The sequence below is a fragment of the Nannospalax galili genome, unplaced genomic scaffold (genome assembly GCF_000622305.1).
Source record: "Nannospalax galili isolate Female #2095 unplaced genomic scaffold, S.galili_v1.0 scaffold136, whole genome shotgun sequence".
NCBI lineage: Eukaryota > Metazoa > Chordata > Mammalia > Rodentia > Spalacidae > Nannospalax > Nannospalax galili.
Window position 1 is genome coordinate 2,849,389 of NW_008340872.1, and position 23,240 is coordinate 2,872,628.

General features: G+C 40.4%; 1 protein-coding gene across 3 annotated transcripts in view; it reads right to left on the bottom strand.

Moving 5' to 3' along the window:
• The window catches only part of Itsn1 (intersectin 1), a 200,361-nt gene that overhangs the window by 108,942 nt on the left and 68,179 nt on the right, over nt 1-23,240 (bottom strand). For all 3 annotated transcript variants that reach the window (XR_003849972.1, XM_008835940.2, XM_008835942.3), the window contains exons 6-12: nt 19,571-19,750; nt 17,926-18,022; nt 14,530-14,630; nt 11,946-12,009; nt 8,420-8,557; nt 6,719-6,834; nt 1,516-1,778 (exon numbers count right to left, since the gene is read on the bottom strand). Coding sequence is in view for 2 of the 3 variants with exons in the window: in XM_008835940.2 (XP_008834162.1) it covers nt 1,516-1,778; nt 6,719-6,834; nt 8,420-8,557; nt 11,946-12,009; nt 14,530-14,630; nt 17,926-18,022; nt 19,571-19,750 (959 nt within the window). In the remaining variant the exon portion in view is untranslated. The remainder of the gene's footprint in view (nt 1-1,515; nt 1,779-6,718; nt 6,835-8,419; nt 8,558-11,945; nt 12,010-14,529; nt 14,631-17,925; nt 18,023-19,570; nt 19,751-23,240) is intronic.

Below are 23,240 nucleotides of genomic sequence, written 5' to 3' on the forward strand. Positions count from 1 at the left end.
TCTGTCTTGAGGCATTGCACAACATGGGTGCACTTACCTACATGCAGGCAATACACACATACACAATAAATAAAAATATTTTTTAAAAAGTTACACAGTTACAAGAAATCACTTAACAAAAGTATTATAAAAATACAGAGTTTGGTTTGGGGCAGGAAATGCTGAGATCTGCCTAATTATGTGTGATGAGAAATCCCGTTCATGGGGGCTAGAGAGATGGCTCAGAGGTTAAGAACACTGGTTGTTCTTGTGGAACACCCGGGTTTGAATCCCAGCACCCACAAAGCAGCTAGAAGCTGTCTGTAACTCCAGTCCCAGGGTATCCAACAGCCTCTTCTGACCTCCGAGGGCATTGCACGACATGGGTGCACTTACCTACATGCAGACAATATACATATACACACAAAATAAAAATAATAAAATTTAAAAAAAAAAAAAGAAATCCCATTCATGTCTTCCAGGATGTAGGATGGACCAAATTAAAGTGCTCCTTGTTTACAGACTCACAAGGAGTGGGGAAAGTTTTGTGTAGTAAAATCAAACTAAAATCCTTGAGGACAAAAATAAACAAAATTGATTTTCTTTTTTGAAGGAGAAATTATTACATATAAGTTCCTTATCCAGAATGCTTGGGACCAGAAATGTTCAGAAATATCTGCATGGACTTTACTGGTTAACCACTCCTAATCTCAATTCCTAATTCAAAATCCTAACTTTTTGAGTAGGCTTTTGGATTTGGAGCATTTCAGATTTCAGATTTTCAGATCAGGGACATTCTATGTCTCAAGTTCTAAAAGCCTGGGTCCCCCAGCCCACCCTCCTAAATCACTCATTTCTTCTCTGCCATGCTTCTCTGAAATGTCCAACCCTAGTCCACACTGACTGGTGACTGCTGGCCAGAGCACAGGGCACTTAGTGTGACTGCCTTTCACTTAGCAAGCTCCCAACCATATTGCAAGGCTGAGGACCTGGTGACTTCTGCATCCCCAAGGACTGCTGATATAGCATGCAGCATGCACTGAACACAGCTGTGGACACCCAGCACCAAAGAAAGAAACATACAATCTTGTCAGCACTAGTGCCTATGGACTTGAACAACAGCAGCTGGGGGCTACACATGCTCTAATGCAATAACTGAAGATGAAATCAGTCTTATTTTTTAATAAGAAGAAATTCCTTGTCTTTATATTTTATTCATATGGAAGCATGGTAGCACAGCTTATATGGCAATGCACTCAGGAAAGATGACCAGAAACCACTTAGCTCCATCCAGGTCTGGCATCAAATTTATGACCACTGAATAGGCAAATAAAGAGAATGTAAATTGGCAGCTTCCAGTTGCTGGGAAAAGAGTGGTATGGGAAACAGTTGCTTATGGATAAGGGGGTCCCCTGGGATCGTGGAAATGATCTGGAATGGACAGTGGTAACAGCCATATGACTGTGAATATGCTAAAGGAAAGCAGTATGCCCTACCCATGACCCCCAGTTATAGGGGCTGCTTGCTGCTGCTCACCTCTCGCCGCTCTATCTCTTTCCTCCTCTCCTCCTCCCTCTGCCTCTCCAGTTCGCGCTGCTTTTCTAGCTGCTTCTCCAACTCCAGCTGTCTTTTGCGCTCTTGTTCCTGGCGCTCGCGCTCTTTCCTTTCCTGCTCAGCGCGCTCCAGCTGAGCCAAGCGCTCCTGCTCTTTGCGCTGCTGCTCCAGAAGCGCCTGCCTGCGCTTCTCCAGTTCCAGATTGCCACGTTCAAAATTCTCCCGCTTCTTATCCTCAAATGTTACTTTAAAACAAAGAATACATCAATGATGAAAATGGTGATTTTCAACATACCTTTTCAAAGAAAAACTGATGTGCAAATCTGAAGTATGAAGTACAAACCCAAACCCAGAACTGCCGGAGTTTCCTTATGATGCCCTCTTTAATAAGCACCGAAAGGGCTGGGCATGTAGCTCAACTGGTAAGAGTTGCCTAGCACGCTCCAAGCCCTGTGATCAGTCCCCAGCACTACATAAATGAAGCACTGATGCCTGTAACCCCAGCACTTAGGAAGTGGAAGCAGGATCAGAAACTCAAGGTCATTTGTGGCCTTGGATGAAATGGAGATCCTGTCTCAAAAGGGGTGGGGGGATGCTGCCCTGCGGAGAAACTTTTCCGCTACCCTCCATACTGGATTCTGGAAAAATCTTTCTCAACGGTTTCACATTTTCATCCACTTTTCTTTCCTGTTCCTCTCCCCTTTCCTTCTTTATGTCTTGCTGGGATGAATGACCCCCTGCTCCCATCTCATCAACATCATGAATCTCTCTCTCCAATCCCTGGAGCTTGTAACTGTGCTGATGTGCCTTTAATTCCAACAAGATGACCTCTCACAGCAGAGTATTCACCCTTCACACTGAAGAACAAGTGATGTCCTATTATCACATCACGGACAACAGTCAGTAATAAACTATTCTAATCCATTCTTTAGTTCCCTTCTTTGATACACCAACTATGAATTTTAATTCTACCATTCTTTCTCTCATCTTTATCACCTCTTTGTTTATCCTTCTACTTTATTCTAACCCTACCTTGCTGTTTTCAACAATGCACAGTCCACTTTCTCTGCCTACCTCATGTGTGCCCCCTTGGCATGAACCGTGGAGGGAGGGAAGCTCTCTCACTGGATGTGTGTACCCCATTGTTCCAAATCCACATCCAGAACTGACCAGGCTCACTGTGCCCTGAGGTCTACCTGTGAGCTTGTGTCCACAGCTTTTCCCCACACTCCAGTTTAAACCTCACTGCTTTACACAGCCTTCCCTCACATACTATGGACCAAGACAAAAAAACAGCGAGTGAGTCCTGATTTCATGCTCTTTGATCACTCAACTCCTCTACCCAAAAAGCAATGAAGTAATGGTCAATGCTAACACACAGGCACCTCAGAAACATGCTGAGAGAAAAAAAATTTTTTTAATCACAAGAAGTCAAATACTGTATGATTCATTTATATGAAATAACCACAATAAACCCAAAGACTCAGAAAGTAGATTGGGGCTAGGAGAGATGGAAAACAGAAAGTAAGTGGTATGGAATTTGGAACAAAACAGCTATTTATACAACATGGAGAGTGCACTAAAAGCCACTGTTAACCGATTGTTTGCACCCTCTCAATTCCTAGATAAGACTTAGCTGCCCCAAAATGATGGTATTTGGGAGGTCACTGAGTTAGAGTAGGTCATGAAGGTGAGCCCCCCATGATGGTCTTTGAAAAAAAAGAGGGGGCAGGGGAAGGTGGCACATGCCTTTAATCCCAGCACTTGGGAGGCAGAGGCAGGCGGATCTCTGTGAGTTCGAGGCCAGCCTGGTCTTCATAGTGAATCTAGGACAGCTGGGGCTACAGGGAGACCCTGTCTCAAAAAGACCAAAAAAAAAAAAGAGGGATGGGGTTGGAGAGATGGCTTAGCAGTTAAGAGCACTAACTGCTCTTTCGGAGGACCCGGGTTCGATTCCCAGCACCCACATGACAGCTATGAACCGTCCTTAACTCCAGTTCCAGGGGAATCCAACACCCTCTTCTGACCTCCAAGGCATTGCATCACATGGGTGCACTCACATACATGCAGGCAATACACTCATACATATAACATAAAAATAATATTTTTAAAAATAAAATAAAGAGGGAAAGAGATGTGTGTTGTTTTCTATATATACACTCTGCACGCCAAGGAAAATCCACGTGAGAACATGAAAGACAAGCTGCTTTTCTTTCTTCCTTTTTTTTTTTTCCCTCGGTCTTTTTGAGACAGGGGTCTTCTTGCAGCCCCACCTGGCCTGGAACTTACTATGACCTTGAACTCACACAGATCCCCTGCATCTGCCTCCAGAGTACTGGGATTAAAGGCATGTGCCACCATGCCCAGTGACAAGCTTCTTTTTACAAACCAGAAAGACAGCCCTAAGAATCAACAGCCCAGCACTTTGATCCTGGACTCTCAACTCCATCACTATGAAAAATTAGTTTGCATCACATTGGCCACCCAATCAATGTGTGTTACTTTGTTATAGAAGCCAAAGCAGAGACAATGATAAAGCAGTGCTTTTAAAAAGAAGAACAAGACCGCCCCAGTCTATATAGCAAGTTCCAGGTCAGCTGAGGCTACAGGGAGACCTTGTCTCAAAAGATCAAAACCAAACAATAATGAAAGTTTATATTATGTGGGTTTAATCCTAGTATCTGACACTAGTCATAGCATACAGATGACCCATAATACATGGCTACTAAAAGCCAGGTGTGCTAGTCCATGCATGTAAATCTCACCCCCTGAGAGGCAGAGGTGGAGGATGGCGAATTTAGACCAGCCTGCACTTCATGGTAAATCCAAGGCCAGCCTGAGCTACATGACTAAGAATATCTGTCTTTAAAAGCAAAAATCAGATACATACAGATTAGAGACACATGCACCAACATCTCAGTGTTATTAGCAAAAACAATGAGTCTTTATATAAGAAACAGTGTATTTTAAAATGAAATGGAGATCTTTTTTAAAGGTTAAAAACTCAATTTTATGTCTTACAGGGTTTATACCGAGTTCATTGTATAACTAAGTTATATGTATACTGACTTATATTGTATAATTATATTAATTCAACAGTGAACCTAAAAATTTTATAGCCAAAAAAAAAGCAATGAAAACAGTAACAAGGTTGTTGAAAAAAGAATGCAAAACCAAAATAGTCTAACAATGTTCTTTCCTATTTAAAATCATAAACAAATGTTTACTGCCAAGAGAAGAAAAAAAGATCACTCAGGTTTTAATAAGTCCTGTCTTTGAGAAAAATGAAATTTCATTCTACCATTATCAGGACATGGCATTTCCCCCACTTTTACTTGTTGAAACCCCATTCATCTTTAACTCAACTCTGACTCATTCTATGGTGACTGATTTCCTAGTATAGCTCCTAGCCTTGGTCACCCAACCTCAAGTAAGCACTAATATGCACAAATAAAACTCTCTATGAATCTATCACACTTAAGCACTCTTTTTTTCTTTTTTTTTTTTTTGGTCTTTTTGAGACAGGGTCTCCCTGTAGCTGCAGCTGGCCTGGAACTCACTATGTAGACCAGGCTGGCCTTGAACTCACAGAGATCTGCCTGCCTCTGCCTCCAGAGTGCTGGGATTAAAGGTGTGCGCCACCATGCCCAGTAGCACTCTTTCTTTAGTGACTACTTTATATGGGTGCCTTAAATCTAATATAAGCAGCATATGATTGCACATATCAGCAATCTCAACACAGGTAGGAGGATTGCCATGACTTCAAGACCAGCTTGGGATACATAATAAGACTTGGCATTAAAACATACACACACACACACACACACACACACACACACACACACACACAGCATAGTGGTGCACACCTTTAATTCTAGCAATCAAGAGGCAGAAGCAGGTAGATCTCTGTGAGTTCCAAGCCAGCCAGGGCTATGTAGTGAGACCTTTATCTCCAAAAACTAAACAAAACAAAGAAAAATCACAAAAGGGTCCCTGGATAGGACTTCTATATTAAACCTTACCCACCCAGGGCTCAGGGACCATAAGGGAACAGAGTTTTCTAGGTTTTGGGGACCTTGCTCATATGGACATACAACAATGGTGACAGCATACACAAGACCCATGCAACCCAAACCAGATGAAAACCCAGCATAGAACTGGGGAAATGGGCAGGAGGCCCCACCCACCCTTAGTTGAGGAACTATTGGCAGGTGATCACTGCTGGGTGAGACATAGTTGGCTTTCTTTAAGGGAGTGATAAGAGATAGGCTGCCCAGACTCCAGTGGATGAACTCACACCAAGAGACATCTGGGAATACAAATTTGACTCAATATGCCTTAATACATGACAGAATGCATGAACTTGTGGGGGGAGCTGTGAATGAATGCAAATAGGGGAGGGGCCTAAATATGATTAAGATGCATTTCATGAAATGCATAAAAATATATATTGAATAGCACACCAAAAAAACAAAAGATAAAACACACCTTCTAATATGTTTCTGGAAGTAAAACCACATTAATATTTAGATTCTTTAGTGTACTTAACACAAAGCCTGCACATTGAACATTTATAGTAAGTATTTTATCACTGACTGAATAATTGACTGAAAGAATAAGTGCCCTAAGCTAATCAATTAACTGGGGAGCACTTAAAATGCAGCAAAGCAACACTGACAAAGTCGTGGAAGACAACAAGGCTTACAAGAAATTTCAGCTGTGTCTTAGTATCATCATCATCATCTCATTAATAATGCAGAATCATCTCATCTCAGACTAATGAAATAGACTAGATCTGCATTGGAAATGAGTTATTTAAAATAATTCACATTAAATTCAAATAGCAATTTAGAAGTTTCCAATTTTCCTGCTCATGAAAACAAGAATAGATGATTTTCTTTCTATTTCTGCACTGGTGACACTGAGCAACCACCTTAACATCAGCATCAGTTATGGTTATAAAATGTGTATACGTCACCAGATTTCAAATTAGAAGATGGAATAAGAATGCACTAGGAGTGCACAGTGCTCTCATTTCTCTACACAGATCCACTTCCAAAAGTGACTATGGTCAGCTAAAGAAATGGCAAAAATGTCAAAAGTTAAATTCATTTTGACTTTCGTTTTTGCCAGACAAGTGAAAGATCCTGAACATGATCTAAGTCAGCTACACAGGATGCCTCACCAGGTAATTTCTTTTCTAATTGCTGCTGTTCATCTTCTGAAGCTGGTTCTTCTGGTAACCGCTGATCCACGGATGAAGAGCTTATGACAGACATCCCACTGCCAGATCGAACTCTTCTGAGGTTGCAGAAAGAAAGAAAGAGATCCATATCAAGCTGTGTAGATAGAACTGGACAGGCATGGGAAAGAATTTTTTATTATGCCACATCATGAAGCAAATTTTACTTATAGTGAGGAACAGATAAAGATTTGGACTTCTCTACTTACAAAGTTTTTTACATGGGTATTTGAATATCATCAGATTTGAGTGCCATGCTTGCTCAAAATGCTGGTGCTAGGGATGTAGCTCAGTGGTAGGATATGTTCTGCATGTGCAAGGTCCTGAGTTTGAGTCCCAGCACCCTCCCAACCATCACCCTTCAAACCAATAAAATGTCTAGAACTACTACAGGAGTTAGGACAAGCCATAGGGACAAATTAGTAACCATCAGTGTCCTGAGCCACAGTAGGCACGTAATAAATGTTGATAGCTATCACCATTAACCTTGGAAAGAATTCTCAGTTCTCCCAAGGAAGATCAACAGCATAGCTAACTGGGACCAGCAGTTTTCCCTTTACTAACTCTATTTCATTCCTTCCCAAACACAGGAAATGTCTTTATGATTCTGAAAATAAATCAATTCATTTATTAATTAGTTTTACTTCAAGCCTTTAATCTTAGTCTTTCAAAATAATATCTTTCTATGCAAGGAAGGAAGGAAGGAAGGAGGGAGGGAGGGAGGGAGGGAGCTTGGAGGTGTGGCTTTCCTGCCCATACATGTACCCAGAAGGCTGGGGTGATTGCCTAGCTTGTTTGTGGCCCTGGATTTGCAGGGAAGAAAAGGAGGAAAGGAGGGAGGAAAGGAAGGAAGGAAGGAAGGAAGGAAGGAAGGAAGGAAGGAAGGAAAGAAGGATAATTTTCTAGTGTTAAATTTCTCACAGTGACTCTTGAAACCGTGGATTTTGCAGGTTAATTACCTCCAATACCTGCCACTTCCTACCTACTCAAGAGTCTCCATTTTTTTTGCTCCAAGTACAATATGAAAGCAGATATTGATGACTCCTTATTTTAGGAAATGTGCCCAAGTCTTTCCTGAAATTTGAGGGCTCAGAATAGAATTCATATCTTATTTGTATTTTACACATAAGATGGAACATTCTCGGATTGTGTACACATACAGTACAGGTGCCTGTGAGAGTGGCGGGCACTGCAGGCTTCTGACTAGATCCTGCAGGCACTCTTGACATCTCTACTAAGTCCAGGATTGCTTTTAAAATTATCTTCCTGATTCTAACTCTATATTGCCAGCGTCTTTGTCACTTCTTGAATGTGTGATCTGCAGGTGTGATATCTATGGTTTATCTCCTGCATGTCTCCTCAGCCAGTATCTTATTTCAGTGCAAACATCTGTGCTTACAATTTCTGATGAGCTCTGATAACAGATTGACATAAAAATTAACCCTCTTTTGATATTTTACTTGATTGCTTTTCCTATTGGAATATATAAGCACTCTGAAGAACAAAACAGGACCAGGCTTACCATGGAAGTCAGGTTAAAAATTCTCTTGAAGTCATGGATATTTTACCTTTTTTTGCCAGGAAAGGAAACAGTGCCAAGTTTGGAATTCGTGCAGATATTTTCAGGAACCAAATGTCACTTACCTAAAAGAAGGAGGAATATACTCTGGAGGCAGAGCAGGTGGCAGTGGCTGGCCAGACATGGCAGCATCAATTAGATGCATGGCCAGGATAAATTCTTCTGCTGTGAGTTTTCCATCTTGATCAATATCAGAAAGATTCCTAATTCAACAAAAAATTCATACAATCTAGTTTCATGAAAATGTACACTTCTTACTATTCACGGGTGATTTACAAGTTCTATTTTCTTTTTCTGATCCAAGCCAACTGAATCTTTCTCTTTGCCAGTTTGTAAAATCAGTACTATTTCAGACTTTTGGAAGGATAAAAGGAAATAATCTATATAGCTAAGAATGTGTTCAGCATTCAAGAAATGCTAACTCGGACTATCATTATACGCTTCTCAATCCTTGAAAGCCCATTTAAATACATTACACTAATGTGTTGTAATGTTAAAATGCTATGTGCTAGACAAAGGACAGACAAGGCTGGGGTTTCTGTAATACACACAAGCCCTGTTAAACTGAGTTCTGCTCTTAACAAGAAGCAATAGACAACATATGTAAACGAAGAGGCCTGCCTATGTTCACAATAAAATATCTACGAAAAATCGGGTGTGGTGTAGCATGCCTTTAATCCCAGCACTCTGAAGGCAGAGGGCAGGTGGACCTCTGTGAGAAAAAAAGCTAGCCTAGTCTACAGAATGAGTTCCAGGCCAGATATAGCTACAAGGAGATCCTGTCTTTAAACACACACACCACCACCACCACCACCACCAACAAAAACTATTTACAAAAAAAGGGTCAGATTCCACTTATTAATCTACATCCAGAAGGGTTGATCATTCTAGCCAGAGTTAACTCACAGCCATTTTATCATCATCATTCTGGCAACCCAATCAGCATCAGGCTTAATGCTGAACTTGCCCAAGTAGCTAATTACAGTAAACAGCTGGTGTTTCTAGACACCAAAAGATGACACAAGAGCACACATTTGTTCACAAGAAGGTCAACAAGACAAACACTACATCAGGAATCTGGCTTTACCAATGAAAACCAAGTGAGAAATTTTTGTCTTCATTCTGAAATTTCTTCCAGATGCCACAAATTTACTCAGTACTATTATTTTAGTATAAATTCCACAAGGTAATGGTCATCTTTTTACAGGGGGATCCTTTGAGTTTCTGACAAACACATTCAGGTATAAAGCCACTACTGCAATATCCAGAATGGGTCAGGACCACCCAAAGCCCCACCTTTCCTTTCATTCAATTCCCTCTCCTGCCGCCAATCCCATGGGTCTGTTTTCTGTCCCAGTTTTGCCTTTTTCAGATGCTAGGCATCTGTTTTTAAAGAGAATAGAGCCACAAAAAGCACCTCTGCCAGCCACTCTTGGCTACTCCAAGGTAAATCAGATTACGAGGTAGAGAGAATCCTTTTTTTCCCCCTTATAACTGACTAAATTAGTGCTAAAAACATTAAAAATCTTTTTAGTGTGAAGAGGGAGACTATAACAGTCTAATAGAAGATGCCTCAGTGTCTTAGGAGGTTAGGTGATGAATGACAAACGTCAAATAAGCATTTCAGTATATCGCGGTAGTATGAGAGCAACCTAATGAACTGTGGATTCAGCTCCATAAATACTACATCTTATATTTGAAAGGGCTCTAGTGCTGCTGGGCATACCAAGATTTCAAGAGGTCGGAGTATGTCATAGGTAGAATATATTCATTAGCTGATCCGTTCTACGGTAAAAGCAGACTCTGTACTTCACAGCAGAAGGCAAGAGAGGAGGCAGGAGTATACTAGAGCTCAGTCACTAGCAAGGCAACCATATCAATGCATCAAGGTCATGAACGTGGCAAAGTAGTAAAGACCAGGTCTATTTTCCACATAGCCATCAACACTTAACTAAGAGACATATACTTCTTAAGAAATTGTTCTCAGGGGCTGGAGAGAGGGCTCTGGGGTTAAAAGCACTGGCTGCTCTTGCAGAGGACCTGGGTTCAGTTCTGAGCACCCACACGGTGGCTAACAACTGTCTACAATTCCAGTTCCGGGGGATCTGATGCTCTCTTCTGACCTCTGAGGGCATTGCATGACATGGGTGTACTTGCATACATGCAGGCAATACACTCATTCACATAAAATAAAAATGAAAAGAAATTGAAAAAAGAAATTGTTCTCGAGCTGGGCATGGTATCGCACTCGGAGGCAGAGGCAGGTGGATCTCTGAGAGATGAAGGCCAGCTGAGGCTACAGGGAGACCCTGTTTCCAAAAAGACAAACAACAACAACAAAATTATCTCAAAAAGGAGGTAGGGAATGAATAAATAAATAATTCTGGCAAGCACTAAGTGTAAGGAAAGCTGTACAGCTGAGGCAAGGCTCATCAAGTTATAAAAGTCATTACACATTAACAGGGACATTACATGCCTCTCAAAGTACAGTAATATCTCTGATGTCTTCTTACCAAAACAACAAAAAGCAAACATGAATTTGATCAGTAATGTGTACTTCAAGAGGCAGCTGCTAGAGTGTGGAGACATTTAGGTTGTCATAACTGGGGCTGGGGCTCATTGCTACTGGCCCCCGTCATCTAGTGAGAGATGTTGCAATGCACAGACTAGCCCTCGGTAAAGAATTGCCGGGCCCAAGTCAACTGTGCTGACTGAAAAACCTGCTCTACATCTAATTACCACTTCACAGGAAGCACAAATGCACAGGAACAAATCAAACACCACCACGGGGATGCAATCAAAGTTTGACCACAAGGAAACCAAAGAATAAATTACCTGATTTGTTTGGGAAACAATGGGGGTCAAATAGAGAACAAGAAAGGAAAATTCATAGAGTGAAGGAGATTTTTTAAAAATATCAATTAAATTCCGTATTGCTGTTTCACTCCTTTCAACAAATAAACTATAAAAATTATTAGCTGATATAAGGATTTTTCTTTAAAGATTTTTATTACTTTTAATTATGTGTATGTGAATGTGAGTGCAGGTCCCCTTGGAGGCTAGAGGTGCAGGCATCCCCTAGAGCTGGAGTTACAAGAGGTTGTGAGCTACTGGACATGGGTGTTGGGAACTGAAATTGGGTGTTCTGCAAGATCAGTAAGCTCTCTTAACCACTGACCTCCAATAAAAGGAATTTTAACATTAGCTTATGAATTTGAGAAGAATGACTATTTAAAAGATTAGGTGAACTACTGGTATTATAGTTATGTTTAAAGACAGAGCTAAAATATTTATAGGTAAAATGATGTAACTGAAACTTGACTTAAAATAATTGGGAAAAGGAACCTTAGCCTAGGGTTAAGAACTGTTACAGTATGTTGGATTCTTAGGGTTCATTATGTTAATATCCCTCTTTGCAGTTAACAGGAAAGGTAAGAGCAGCAACTGTGACATCTCAGTAATAATTATGCCATATTATATTATATTATATTCAACCTAAATAAGGATATGAATGTAGAATACCATGAGGCAAGCTAATCTAAGAAATAAAGTTCCTGTTTTATAAAAACCAAAGAACTTGTAATCCCTTACCATATTGAAGCCAACTGAGCCTGTGGTAAACTTGATTGCATAAGAATGGTTCTTGCTTGGGGACCTATACAGAAGCCAGAGAAAAGACAAAGACAAATCATCAAATATTCCCTGTACAGAGAGACCAGGGGGCTGCACAAAGGTACTAGGCAATCTCATGCAATCACCACAGTGTACACAGCATTTGCTTATTACCCAGGGATTTTCAAAAGGAAACTAAGCTCCAGCAAAGGAGAAGAAACAAAAGCAGAGCATAAAGTCAAACTCTGGTTGAATGGATGATTAGTGTGTGAAAGGCTATAGCTTCACAAGGCAACTGCTTTCCTGTCCAGATTATCATCTTCTGTTGTGCTGGGCTTTTATTTATAAATGAGACTTAACAGCTGTAAATCGAGCATCTTCTGCCGCAGTTACCACCTGCTGATGTCACCATGACCACTATCCCACAAACCAAGGCAAGAGGCAGAGAATCTTAGGGGAGAAGGGGCCTTAAAAGATTCCCTTCTAGGGCTGGAAAGATGGCTCAGTGGTTAAGAACACTGACTGTTCTTGCAGAAGACCTGGGTTCAAATCCCAGCACCCATATGGCAGCTAACAACTGTCCATAACTCCAGTTCCAGGGGATCCCACAGCCTCTTCTGTCCTCCGCAGGCATTGCATGACACAGGTGCAATTACTTACATGTAGGCATAACACTCATACACATAAAATAAAAACAATAAATATTTTCTTTAAAAAAGATTCCTGCCAGGCGTGGTGGCGCATGCCTTTAATCCCAGCACTTGGGAGGCAGAGGCAGGCGGATCTCTGTGAGTTCAAGGCCAGATTGGTCTATGTAGTGAGTTCCAGGACAGCTGGGGCTACAGGGAGGCCCTGTCTCAAAAAGACCAAAAAAAAAAAAAAAATTCCCTTCTAATCACATCACTACATGTACTGTAAAAGTGTGTGAAATATTCAAGGGTTCACAATGGCTAATATCAAAGTCAACATCAGGATAAATTTCTTATGTTAGAAACAAAAACTACTGGAATTTCAACTCTCCTTTCAAAATCAATTTCAGTTATTAAAATAAGTACCAACATCATCATTTCTGTCATGAGCTAGCTCTGGATAGCAGACAAAAGCTACAATAACAGATTGAGTGTTTAAACAAACCAGTGTCAGGGAGAGACAAGTATATCTTATTTTCAACACTGTCTCAAAGGTATAGATGGTCCCAGGAATATCCATGGATGGAGAGATGGCGAGCTGCAGCAATTATGTCTCGAAGACTCCTTTCTCATGTACAGACTTTATACAGTTTTCCATTATTTAGTATTCAAGTGTCACCTTATCAAATACACAGTCATGTTTTTGCATAGCAAAAAGTGGAGATCATGATCAGCACAAGGTTCCAGCACACTGGAGGACCAAAGGTAAAGGAAAAGCTCCTGACAACTGAGAGGCCACAGGCTGTTGCTGGCTTAGGATATATCCTGTTGAGAGATTGGGGGGTCAGTGGGAGCAGTTTCTTTACTAGGGGTTTGCTCATTTCCAGGACCCTATCAGCACATCTACAATCCAATGTATAAGGAGTCTTAACACTGAGCTTAGCAAAGTGTTAGCACATACAAAGTACCCAACAAGGGACAATTACCATTTATTACTATTGGCAGTATTTTAACTTTATTTATATATACTAAAAAAGCACACATATGTATATCCATATAATATATACATTTTCTTAGAATTCATTTTCTTAGGTGAAAATGCTATAGCACAGAATATGCTGGCACCCCGGACACTGCTCTTCACCTGCCATCTAGTGTCACCTCCTACCAAGGTCAGCAGACTTCTAACTGCTGAGTATGTTTTCTGTTAGGTCGAGCTTATTTTGCTCAATATATTACATGGAGCTGTAAAACATCATCATCGCTCCTATATAGGATAGCACTGCCTGATTACATCGCAATTACCCATTTGACTTCAGCAGCATTCAGGAAGCTTTCAGTTTGGGGCTCTTATGAATACCGAACAGTCAGTTTGGGTGAACATATTTCTGGTGCGCACATATTTCACAGATGCACTTATATACATGCAGGCAATACACTCATACACATTAAATAGTCAAATTCTACGAAATGAGATCAAAAGAGATGGGCACCAACAAATCAGTGGTGCAGTGGAGCTCCTCAATCCTCACCATGTACCCTGCAGCCCACCTCAAAGCCTGACCTGGTAAACAAGCAGCTTCAGGCTTCCTCTACAAAAGTGCATGTCAGAGCCTCAAAATGTTTTGCCCACACCACTACTTCCCTGCTAGTGCCCTTGTTTTCCTGTTAGACGCTTTCAAAGTGCAAGAGGATTCCTGGTCTCTGATCTACTTTACCAACAAGTAATGGGAGAAGGCCAGAGGCACAGCAGAATAAGGTAACTACTGATGAATTTATCAGTAGTTGAAAATACAAGCTAGTAAGACAACAAAAACCCTACTTAGAAAAAAGGAAGCAGAGAAAGACATTGGGAAAATACCTTTGATTCAATACCTAGAAATAATCTGTTTAAAACAATGATCATATTTCACTAAATTTTTATTTCTAAATACCTGTTAAATGTCCACTCATAGTTTTGTCATGGCTATTGAATAACTGCCTGTACTTCAGTCTGGATGACTGGGGCACAGCCCATTCTGCTGCTGGAGGGGCACTGTGGGGAAAAAGAAAGGAGAGAAAGGTGATAAAATGTAAGGAACAGCTTGCTAAAGTTCTTTTAAGAACTTCTCTAAATATCTAACTTCTATAGTACTTCCATTTTTCTTGTGGTACTGGGGTCAAATTCAGGGCCTCTTGTGTGCTAGGCAAATGTGCTACCACTGAGCCACACTCCCAGTCCATCCACATATTTTAAATTATAGGGATTTCTCAAAATAGGTGAATTAGGGGCTGAAGAGATGCTCCATGGATAAGAGTGTTTGCTACTTTCAGAGGGCTCAAGTTTAGTTCCCAGCACTCACACCAGGTGGCTCATAACTGCCCATTACTCCAGCTCCAAGTGCACTTCACACATGTGACATACACAAACACACAGACACATGCACACATAAATTTTTTAAAAAAATTTTCCAGAAATAAAGAAAACAACAGACCAAGTGACGGTTTCATGTTCTATATATAATTTAATATTTTTAATGTTCCAGTAACATATGGAAAATCTCCCCAAACTGAGGCAATATATACTGACCAGGTTTTCTAAGCATTCAGAAATCTCTCCTTTGGTTACAAAGCAATTAATGCTGACAAAAGTCTCTTTTGAAAAGTATGGAAAAGATCTGTCTTTCTCTACAACAAAATAGGGGGCTCATTTCTTTTTTCTTTTCCTTTAAACAACATTATTTATCTATTTGGGGTAGGTGGGGGTGGATGGCGCATGCCATAGTGTGCATGTGGCGGTCAGAGGACAACCTGAAGAAGTTGGTTCTTTCTGTCCACCATGTGGGTCAGGGGTATTAAACTCAAGCCTGCAGGCTTGGAGGCCAGCACCATCACCTAAAGAGCCATCTTGCCAGTTCCAGAACCCATTTCTTAATGAAGTGAACTATTTCCTCCCAGGAGGTTTTAAATTCTCAGCAAATAGAAAACCTCCCAGAGAAGAAACAGGATATATTCAGGATCCTGGCAAATCAGTGGAGCAGGCATGGACAGAGCTCCATTTCCTTGCGTGTGATCCAACACTGACATCTCCTTGCCAGTGTGCTACAATCCTGACCTCAGGGCACCCTGCTAGCAATCAGTCTGGCTAAGACGCCCCTGGGACTCCTTCAGATGTCACAGCACACACAAGTATCACACTGGCAGAGACAGCTTGTTAAGAGTCAGGTAATTTAAACACAGTGGAAACAGAAAACAGCACTCCACTTGCAAGAGAGAAGACAGAAAAGGGCCTGTACACAGTTTTCTTTCATGCTAACAAAACGTTCAGGTGTCACACACCAAGTCAAAACTTTAACCACACACTGAAGCTGAGTTATCTTTCATTAAGATGTCTGGCATCTATGTAATTTATACTTACTATGCAAAGTTATTACAAGAGGAAACAACTATCAAATACTTGAAAAATAACTAAATTCACCTTCTTTAATTTTGATGAATTCCTAATAAGACCACTTACCAGGACCTACTGTGCTGTGAGTACATCCGCAGCAGCTCTCTCATTTTGGCTAATGTTTTGCCGATTCTAACTCCTACCTACCTGTCAAGAAGCTAACTATCTTGTGCCTGCAGAGTGAGGAAGAAGGGTGTTGCACACAGAAGCTGTCTGAGATTATACTTAGCAAGTCATGGCTCTCTGCCAAATCTAAGTATTTAAGAATTTAAGTAATTAAAAATTCAGCAATAAATTACCTAAAAGTTAGGTACCTGCATCACAGAAATTTGTTACAGCTTTAAATTACTGAAAAGATAACTACTAACACATAAAACCCAGTTTCTGAAGAGCACTGCTGTTTGCAAACAATGATGGTTATCATGTTACAAACCAATTTCATGGCAGAATCCAAAATTACTTGAAAAAGAAAAAAAATATCCATAAAACTTCAGCATACTATCAGGAGGAAATTTAACATGCATGTGAGCTTCGATCTCAGGCCAACCTTCACCATGCTGCCAATTATGGGGAAGAAATATATCTCTGGATTTATTTCTTCATTCACAATTTTGGAACCTATCTGCTGCCCATGTTATAGGGTTCAATAGTGTGATTGAGCAGGTGGCTCAGAGAAGGTCTGAGCATCTTGAGAGTATAATCCTACCTAGAGGAATGTATATGCTTGTACAGTACAGTGAACTGAAGACTAGAGAGGATCTACAGCTGAGAACACATGCCTTAAACACAAAGAACTGAGTGTGACTCTTGACCCTGCCACTGAGTAACATTATCTTGGTCAGTTTAATGTCTCTGAGCTTGATCTTCATTTACAACAGAGAAAATAACGAGCTTTTGGCACAGAACTTTTCAGATTGTGAATTTTCTTTAAATAATTTTTAAAAGGTAGTGCATTATTGAATTATATTCAACATACTTTCTTTAAAGAGGAAAAACAACTTGATTCACTGAAGAAAAAATTCTGGTTGGGTGTTTTAGCTCATGCCTATAATCCCAGACATCCTGAATTTCAGGCCAGCGTGGACAACATCGGGCCTGTCTCTGCCCCCTTCCCACCATGGCTGGAGTCATATTCCTTTATATCACCCTTCGTTTCAAAAGTTTTAAGATTATTTACATAGGGACTCAATTTGTCAACTTAGCACAGCAGTATGCAAGAAGAACATCAGGGATAAAGAGAAATATAGAAGACAGTGAGAAATTAGGGTTGGCCAAATACAAACAGTAAGTTCACGTAAGTTTCCCGAAAACTGAGCCACATATTTATATACCTGTATTAATATGAACTCTTCATTAATCTGAATAATTCATTTTATAAAAACTGGTCTTTAATATAGTTTTAATAATAAGTCAGACAGATTCCATGTGCATGAGACAGAATTAAAACAAATCCAACTGTGGTTCCAATCTTCAAATAAATAACTCGTGACCTTGTAAATGATTTCATACAAGATCATTAATTTGATTTGGTCAGTTCCTGTAGGAGTCTACTCCATTCTGTTCTATTCCATTCTCTCTTTTCTGGTGTTGGTGATTGAACCCAGTTCCCCACACACGCTAGGCAAGTGCTCTACCACAGAGCTGCCTTCCAACCTCTACTATCACCTTTTTGTCAAAAAAAATACAAAAAAAAAAAGTTTTTAAAAAATGGCATGTTCCTGACCTATCATCTCTGCAATGGCTACATAATAAAGTCTAGTAGCATTATCTCGATTTTTAAAATCATTATTATAAGCATTCTATAATAAAAAAGTAACAATAAAAGATAATTCATTTTCAAGTCTACAGGGAATGTAATCATGGCTATACCTAACCTTTCCACAGAAACGAACAATCTTACCTGGCTACGTCAAATGATTGTGCCTTCTGTAATTTAGTGTTTAATTGTGACCCTGGGCCAGATCTACTGAAGGAAGAACTCTTTGGCAAGGTGGCTGCTGTAAAAATAAAATATTGAGTAGCTTTAATTCTGTGAAGGTAATTTCCCTCATTTAAAAAATTTAAATGCAGTGTCATAAAATCTGAAGCAGAAAACATTTCTCTTTTCTTTCCGGCGTGGATTCTAAAGTCACTCCCCTTTACTCCGTCTTCCTGCCAAAAATGTTTCTAGATTTATTTGTGCTACTGAGAACTACCTTACCATGTAGTAATGCTGATATCCAAAAAACTTTACTCTTCGTTGAACATTCAGTATCACATTCTGCAGGCTCTGTTCCAAGAGTTGAGGAAAGAACAGCTTAAATATATAAGATGGCATTTCTGGCCATCAAAGGAACTGAAGCATTAGTCCCAGATGTAGGAGCCAAGAAGTCATAGGCTGCCAAGTCTTGGTCAGATAACACGTGAGGCTAGGGAGGGGCAGCTTTTGTGTCTGATTCTCATTTGGCCTGATTAGTTGTATATCAGAAAACACTCAGACCCTAGCCACACCCTTCACCCCTCAACCCTGCATGGTGTCTTACAAACACTTGCCAAAGTCACAAAAGAAAACAAGACACAGGGCTCGTTGGATCCACTTATCCTCCTGGGAAATAACTGCAAGAATGGTCTTGGATGCTATCACATCTGCAGCCACAGTCAAGCCTGAAAGACTGTATGGGGCAGATCTAAAAAAAGTGGTGAGTTAGATTGTTTGGCTTGAACTCAAGAGACACAGCAGATAGAATAAATCCAGGTTGCCTCAAGCCCAGAAATAATGCTACAAATACAATGCTAAAATTTATGCAGTTGGCACTACTGAATTTACTCAGATATACCAGAACAGCTTTTTGAAACAATCCTATGGGTTACAGAAGTGAGTCAACCATGCGAAGTCAGGCTCACAACTAAGAAGCCCCATTCTGAAAGATGCATTATGATTTATTAGACCAGGCTGTCTGCATCTAGAGTTATGCTATCTTTTAATTATAGGAAAAGACTCTGAATAAAGCCTCAAAATGAAATTAAGTCAGCAACTAAAATAACTACATTCTTCCCTTCAATTAAGCAAATGTGCTAACACTGTGAGCTTAATATATCTGGTCATTAATTGACTTCCTTCCCTATTCTGCTGGATTCATCCCACTTGCTCAAATCCACAAGGCTCATTTTCCTCACCATGTAATTCTATCTGTAGACTAGCTTTTACATTAGCAATTCTTAGAGGCCAAAGAATAGCAGTAACTGATACATGGAAATGCAAAATGTTCAAACACTGCTCAATCTCAGTGACTCGTACAAGACCCTTGAAGGAAATTTGCTTTGATTTCTGCTGTTGAGTTCTTCTTTGTCCACAGAGGTACCAAGGATCTACAATTCCCTTTCTTTTCCTTCTTTCTACCCCCTTAGCATATGCCATTTAAAATGAGAAATAAAATAGAAAAAAAAAAACCTTCCTTTGGGATAAAAATATTACTTAATTAGAATTAGGAAGTGACCAAACAGTTAACAAGAAAAGAACAGCAAAAATGTAACTAGTAAAAATTAGGCTATGGGCAGGCACATACCAGGATGAGCAAACGCAGGCAGAGGCTGGATAACTGGGGGAGCCCCATTAGCCAGGGGAGGCACTGCTGCTGGAGGAACAGAAGATACTAAGGGTGGAGACATTCCAACAACTGGGATGGATCCTATTGGCACTGGAGCAACAGCTGTGAGTGGCGGCATGCTAGTGAGTCCTCCTATACCTAGAAGAAAAAAAAAAAAAAAACCAGCAAAACTCAGCCAATTACACTTTACTATTCAGTGACATTTAATCTAGTACTGCTTAAGGATGAAAATCTCATTCCAGTTCTAATATATCCCCACATAACTTGTGGTTATAGGAACTGTGGTTATAGGGCTGAAGGTATAGCTGAGTTAAAAAGTTCTTGCTTGTCATTCACACAAGGCTCTGGGTTCAGTACTACAAGAAGAAAATCCTTTAAATTTCAACACACACACACACACACACACACACACACACACACACACACACACAGCTTCAGGTTAAACATTTTGAAGAATAGAGGCTGGAGAGATGCCTCAGCAGTTAAGAGGATTAGCTGCTCTTGCAGACGACCCAAGTTCGAATCCCAGCACCCACATGGTGGCTTACAACCATCTGCAACTCCCATTCCAGGGTATCCAACACCATCTCTGTCCTCCACAGCACTGCATGACACAGGTGCATTTACACACATGCAGGCAATATATGCATACACATAAAATAAAAATAATAAACAAAATACTTTAAAAAAAGAAAATAAAGCCGGGCGTGGTGGCGCACGCCTTTAATCCCAGCACTCGGGAGACAGAGGCAGGCGTATCTCTGTGAGTTCAAGACCAGCCTGGTCTACATAGCGAGTTCCAGGACAGCTGGGGCTACAGGGAGACCCTGTCTCAAAAAGACAAAAAATAAAATAAAATAAAATAAAATAAAACAAAACAACAGGGACTGGATAGATGGCTCAGCAGTAAGAGCGCTGGCTGCTCTTGCAGAAGACCCAGGTTTGGCTCCCAACACCTACATGGTGACTAATAACTGTCTGTAACTTCAGTTCCAGGGGTTCTGACGCCCTCTTTCTGACCTTCCAGAGCATTGCACAACATGGGTGCACTTACATACATCCAAGCAATATACTAATACACATAAAATAAAAATAATAAAATATTAAATAAAACATTTTGAAGAATACAAAAATTTATGTCAAAAGCTGAGCACATGCCTTTAATCCCAGCACCCTGGAGGCAAAGACAGGCAGATTTCTGTGAGATCCAGACCAGCCTGGTCTATCTACATAGAAAATTCCAGGCTAGCTGGGGCTACAGGGAGACCCTGTTTCAAAAAGACCAAAACAAACAAACAAAATTTAGATCAAGAATGACAATGCCCTTGAGTACTCTCACTCACGTGGCCTGCTGTCAATCTTGACAGTATCCCTTATATCCTCACTATCACTTTGCTCCAAATAAAAGTTATCTTGCTACTTTTAGAAAGGGCATGGGGGGGGGGAGATCACAATAAAAGGACTGTACACACCTAACTTGAAGGCTTCATCAGGATCAATATGAAAAACAATGGGGCCAGGGATGTAGCTTAGTGGAGTGTTTGCCTAGCATGCATAATGTCCCAATCCCCAGCACAGCATAAACTGGGTATGGAGGTAGACACCTATAATCTCAGCACTTTGGAGGTAAAAGCAGGTGGATCAGAAGTTCAAGGTCAACCTCAGGCACATAGGAAGTTTGAGGCCAGACTCAGCCACAGAAGACCCTGTCTCAGAAAAAAAGAAATGGCAACCGGCTCAAAGCTGACAAATATAAAGAGGAACAGCAAATCAACCACCTCACCTGCCTCTCCTATAGCACTGTACCACACGGGAGCCAAACACTTAATGGGAGCAATGTCTCTATAAGTATGTTCTAAACATGAAGAAGAAACACCAGAACTAAAACAAAAGCTCTTGGCTTTTTAAGCTGTTATTTCACAGGATTCTGACATACTCTCCAAACATACACACAGTTTGAGAATTGGTCAAGGATTTGCAGCTGGCTTGGGCTCACCCTACCTCAACTGCATACATGTACAGCCTCAACCAAGAATATATGTGCCCAACAGCAGGCTAACGGAGGTATTGGTTTTATCTGTTGATGTGCTGCCAAGATCATACTTCTACTGACTAAGATGTCAGCTACAGGCAAAGACCTCATCTAAGAAAATACCAAGAGCAAGGCTTCTGGTGCTTACAGCCTGCTCTATCCTCGCAGAACCTCCAAATTAGTCACACTGAAGAGATAGAGGAAAGAACATGCCACAAAGGAAAGCCTTTTGCATTGCTCACACCTGAACCTCAGCAGCTTTTCAAGTGTAAACAATTCTCAAAAAGTTATATATTTCTGACAGATGTACAGATCACTAAAGTAGATGTGTTGTAAATTCTGTGTAGTCTGCTTTTCAGAGGTAAGACATGTAACCCTCCCTGGCTGGCCGGCACTTGTCACTCGGGAGGTCCTCAAACTAGTGGCATTCTCCTTCCTCAGTCTCCTGAATGCTGGGATTACAGGCCTGTCCAACATACTTAGTTCAATTTTGTCCCTCCTCCTATTTGTCCTAGGAGGAAGGATTTGTTAATTTCATTCTGCTGGGGCTGAATATCCTACTGCTCAAATGTCTGTTGTGTTTCACTGAATCTAGAGGCCTGTATACTGTCTCTTCTCAATCTATTTGTTGAAAGATTCAAGTCATGTAACCTGTAGACCTTCCCAGTCTGGATTTCATTGGTTACATCCTCATGGAACATCTCTTTTCCTCTAGCCTCTGTACTTCCTGCAAACAGGTAGCCAGGTCCAAAGGCTAAACCACTCAGGTCAGATCATTTGTCAGAACCACAAGAAACACAGAACATGGGCTGTCTTTCTAGGATATGGACGGTCACTGGTGCTTAATGCCTGTATTTATCCATTAGCAAAAGAAAATCACAAATCAGTGACAAAAACCTATCAGCTGTTAGTCATTTATGCAATATGCTTGTAAAAAGGTACTTCTTATGAGGATCTATTCTGCTCATTCTGCTATATAGTTAAAATAGGAAAAACTCGATAAATGATTGATTCTATTGTATAATTTTCAACATATGAATTTGAATCTCTATGATTTAAATTATGTAGCTGAGAGCAGGCGGATCTGTGAGTTTGAGGCCAGCCTGGTCTACTGAGCGAGTTTTAGGCCAGCTGGAGCTATAGGGAGACCCTGACTCAAAAAGACCAAAAAAAGGAAAAAAAAAAAAAAACTAAATATATTACTCAATTTTCTTTTGCAATAAAGCACTGCTGTCCAAAGCTAATCTACTTTTCTTTACCTTCTGAGCTATGCACGTGCTTTTTCTACACAATAACATAAATTTTAAAGTAGAAAACACCTTACAGTTGATCTTCTTACACTGATATTCTCAGACATATGAGACTCTCAAATCTTTATTTCAAGATAACGATCTTGAATTCATTTTACTATTTGCTTTGTCTCCTCATGGGGATTTCTTCCTTAGGAATTCTGTTCAACTTTCTTTGCTTTCAATATTTGTCAGTTTCTCAAGTTCTTTTTATGTCTGCTTTTTCATTTTCTTCTAATTAAAAAAAAGTTTACATTTTACTTCCCTTCAGAATAGAACCTCTTCAGTTGCTTCTAAAATGAATTTT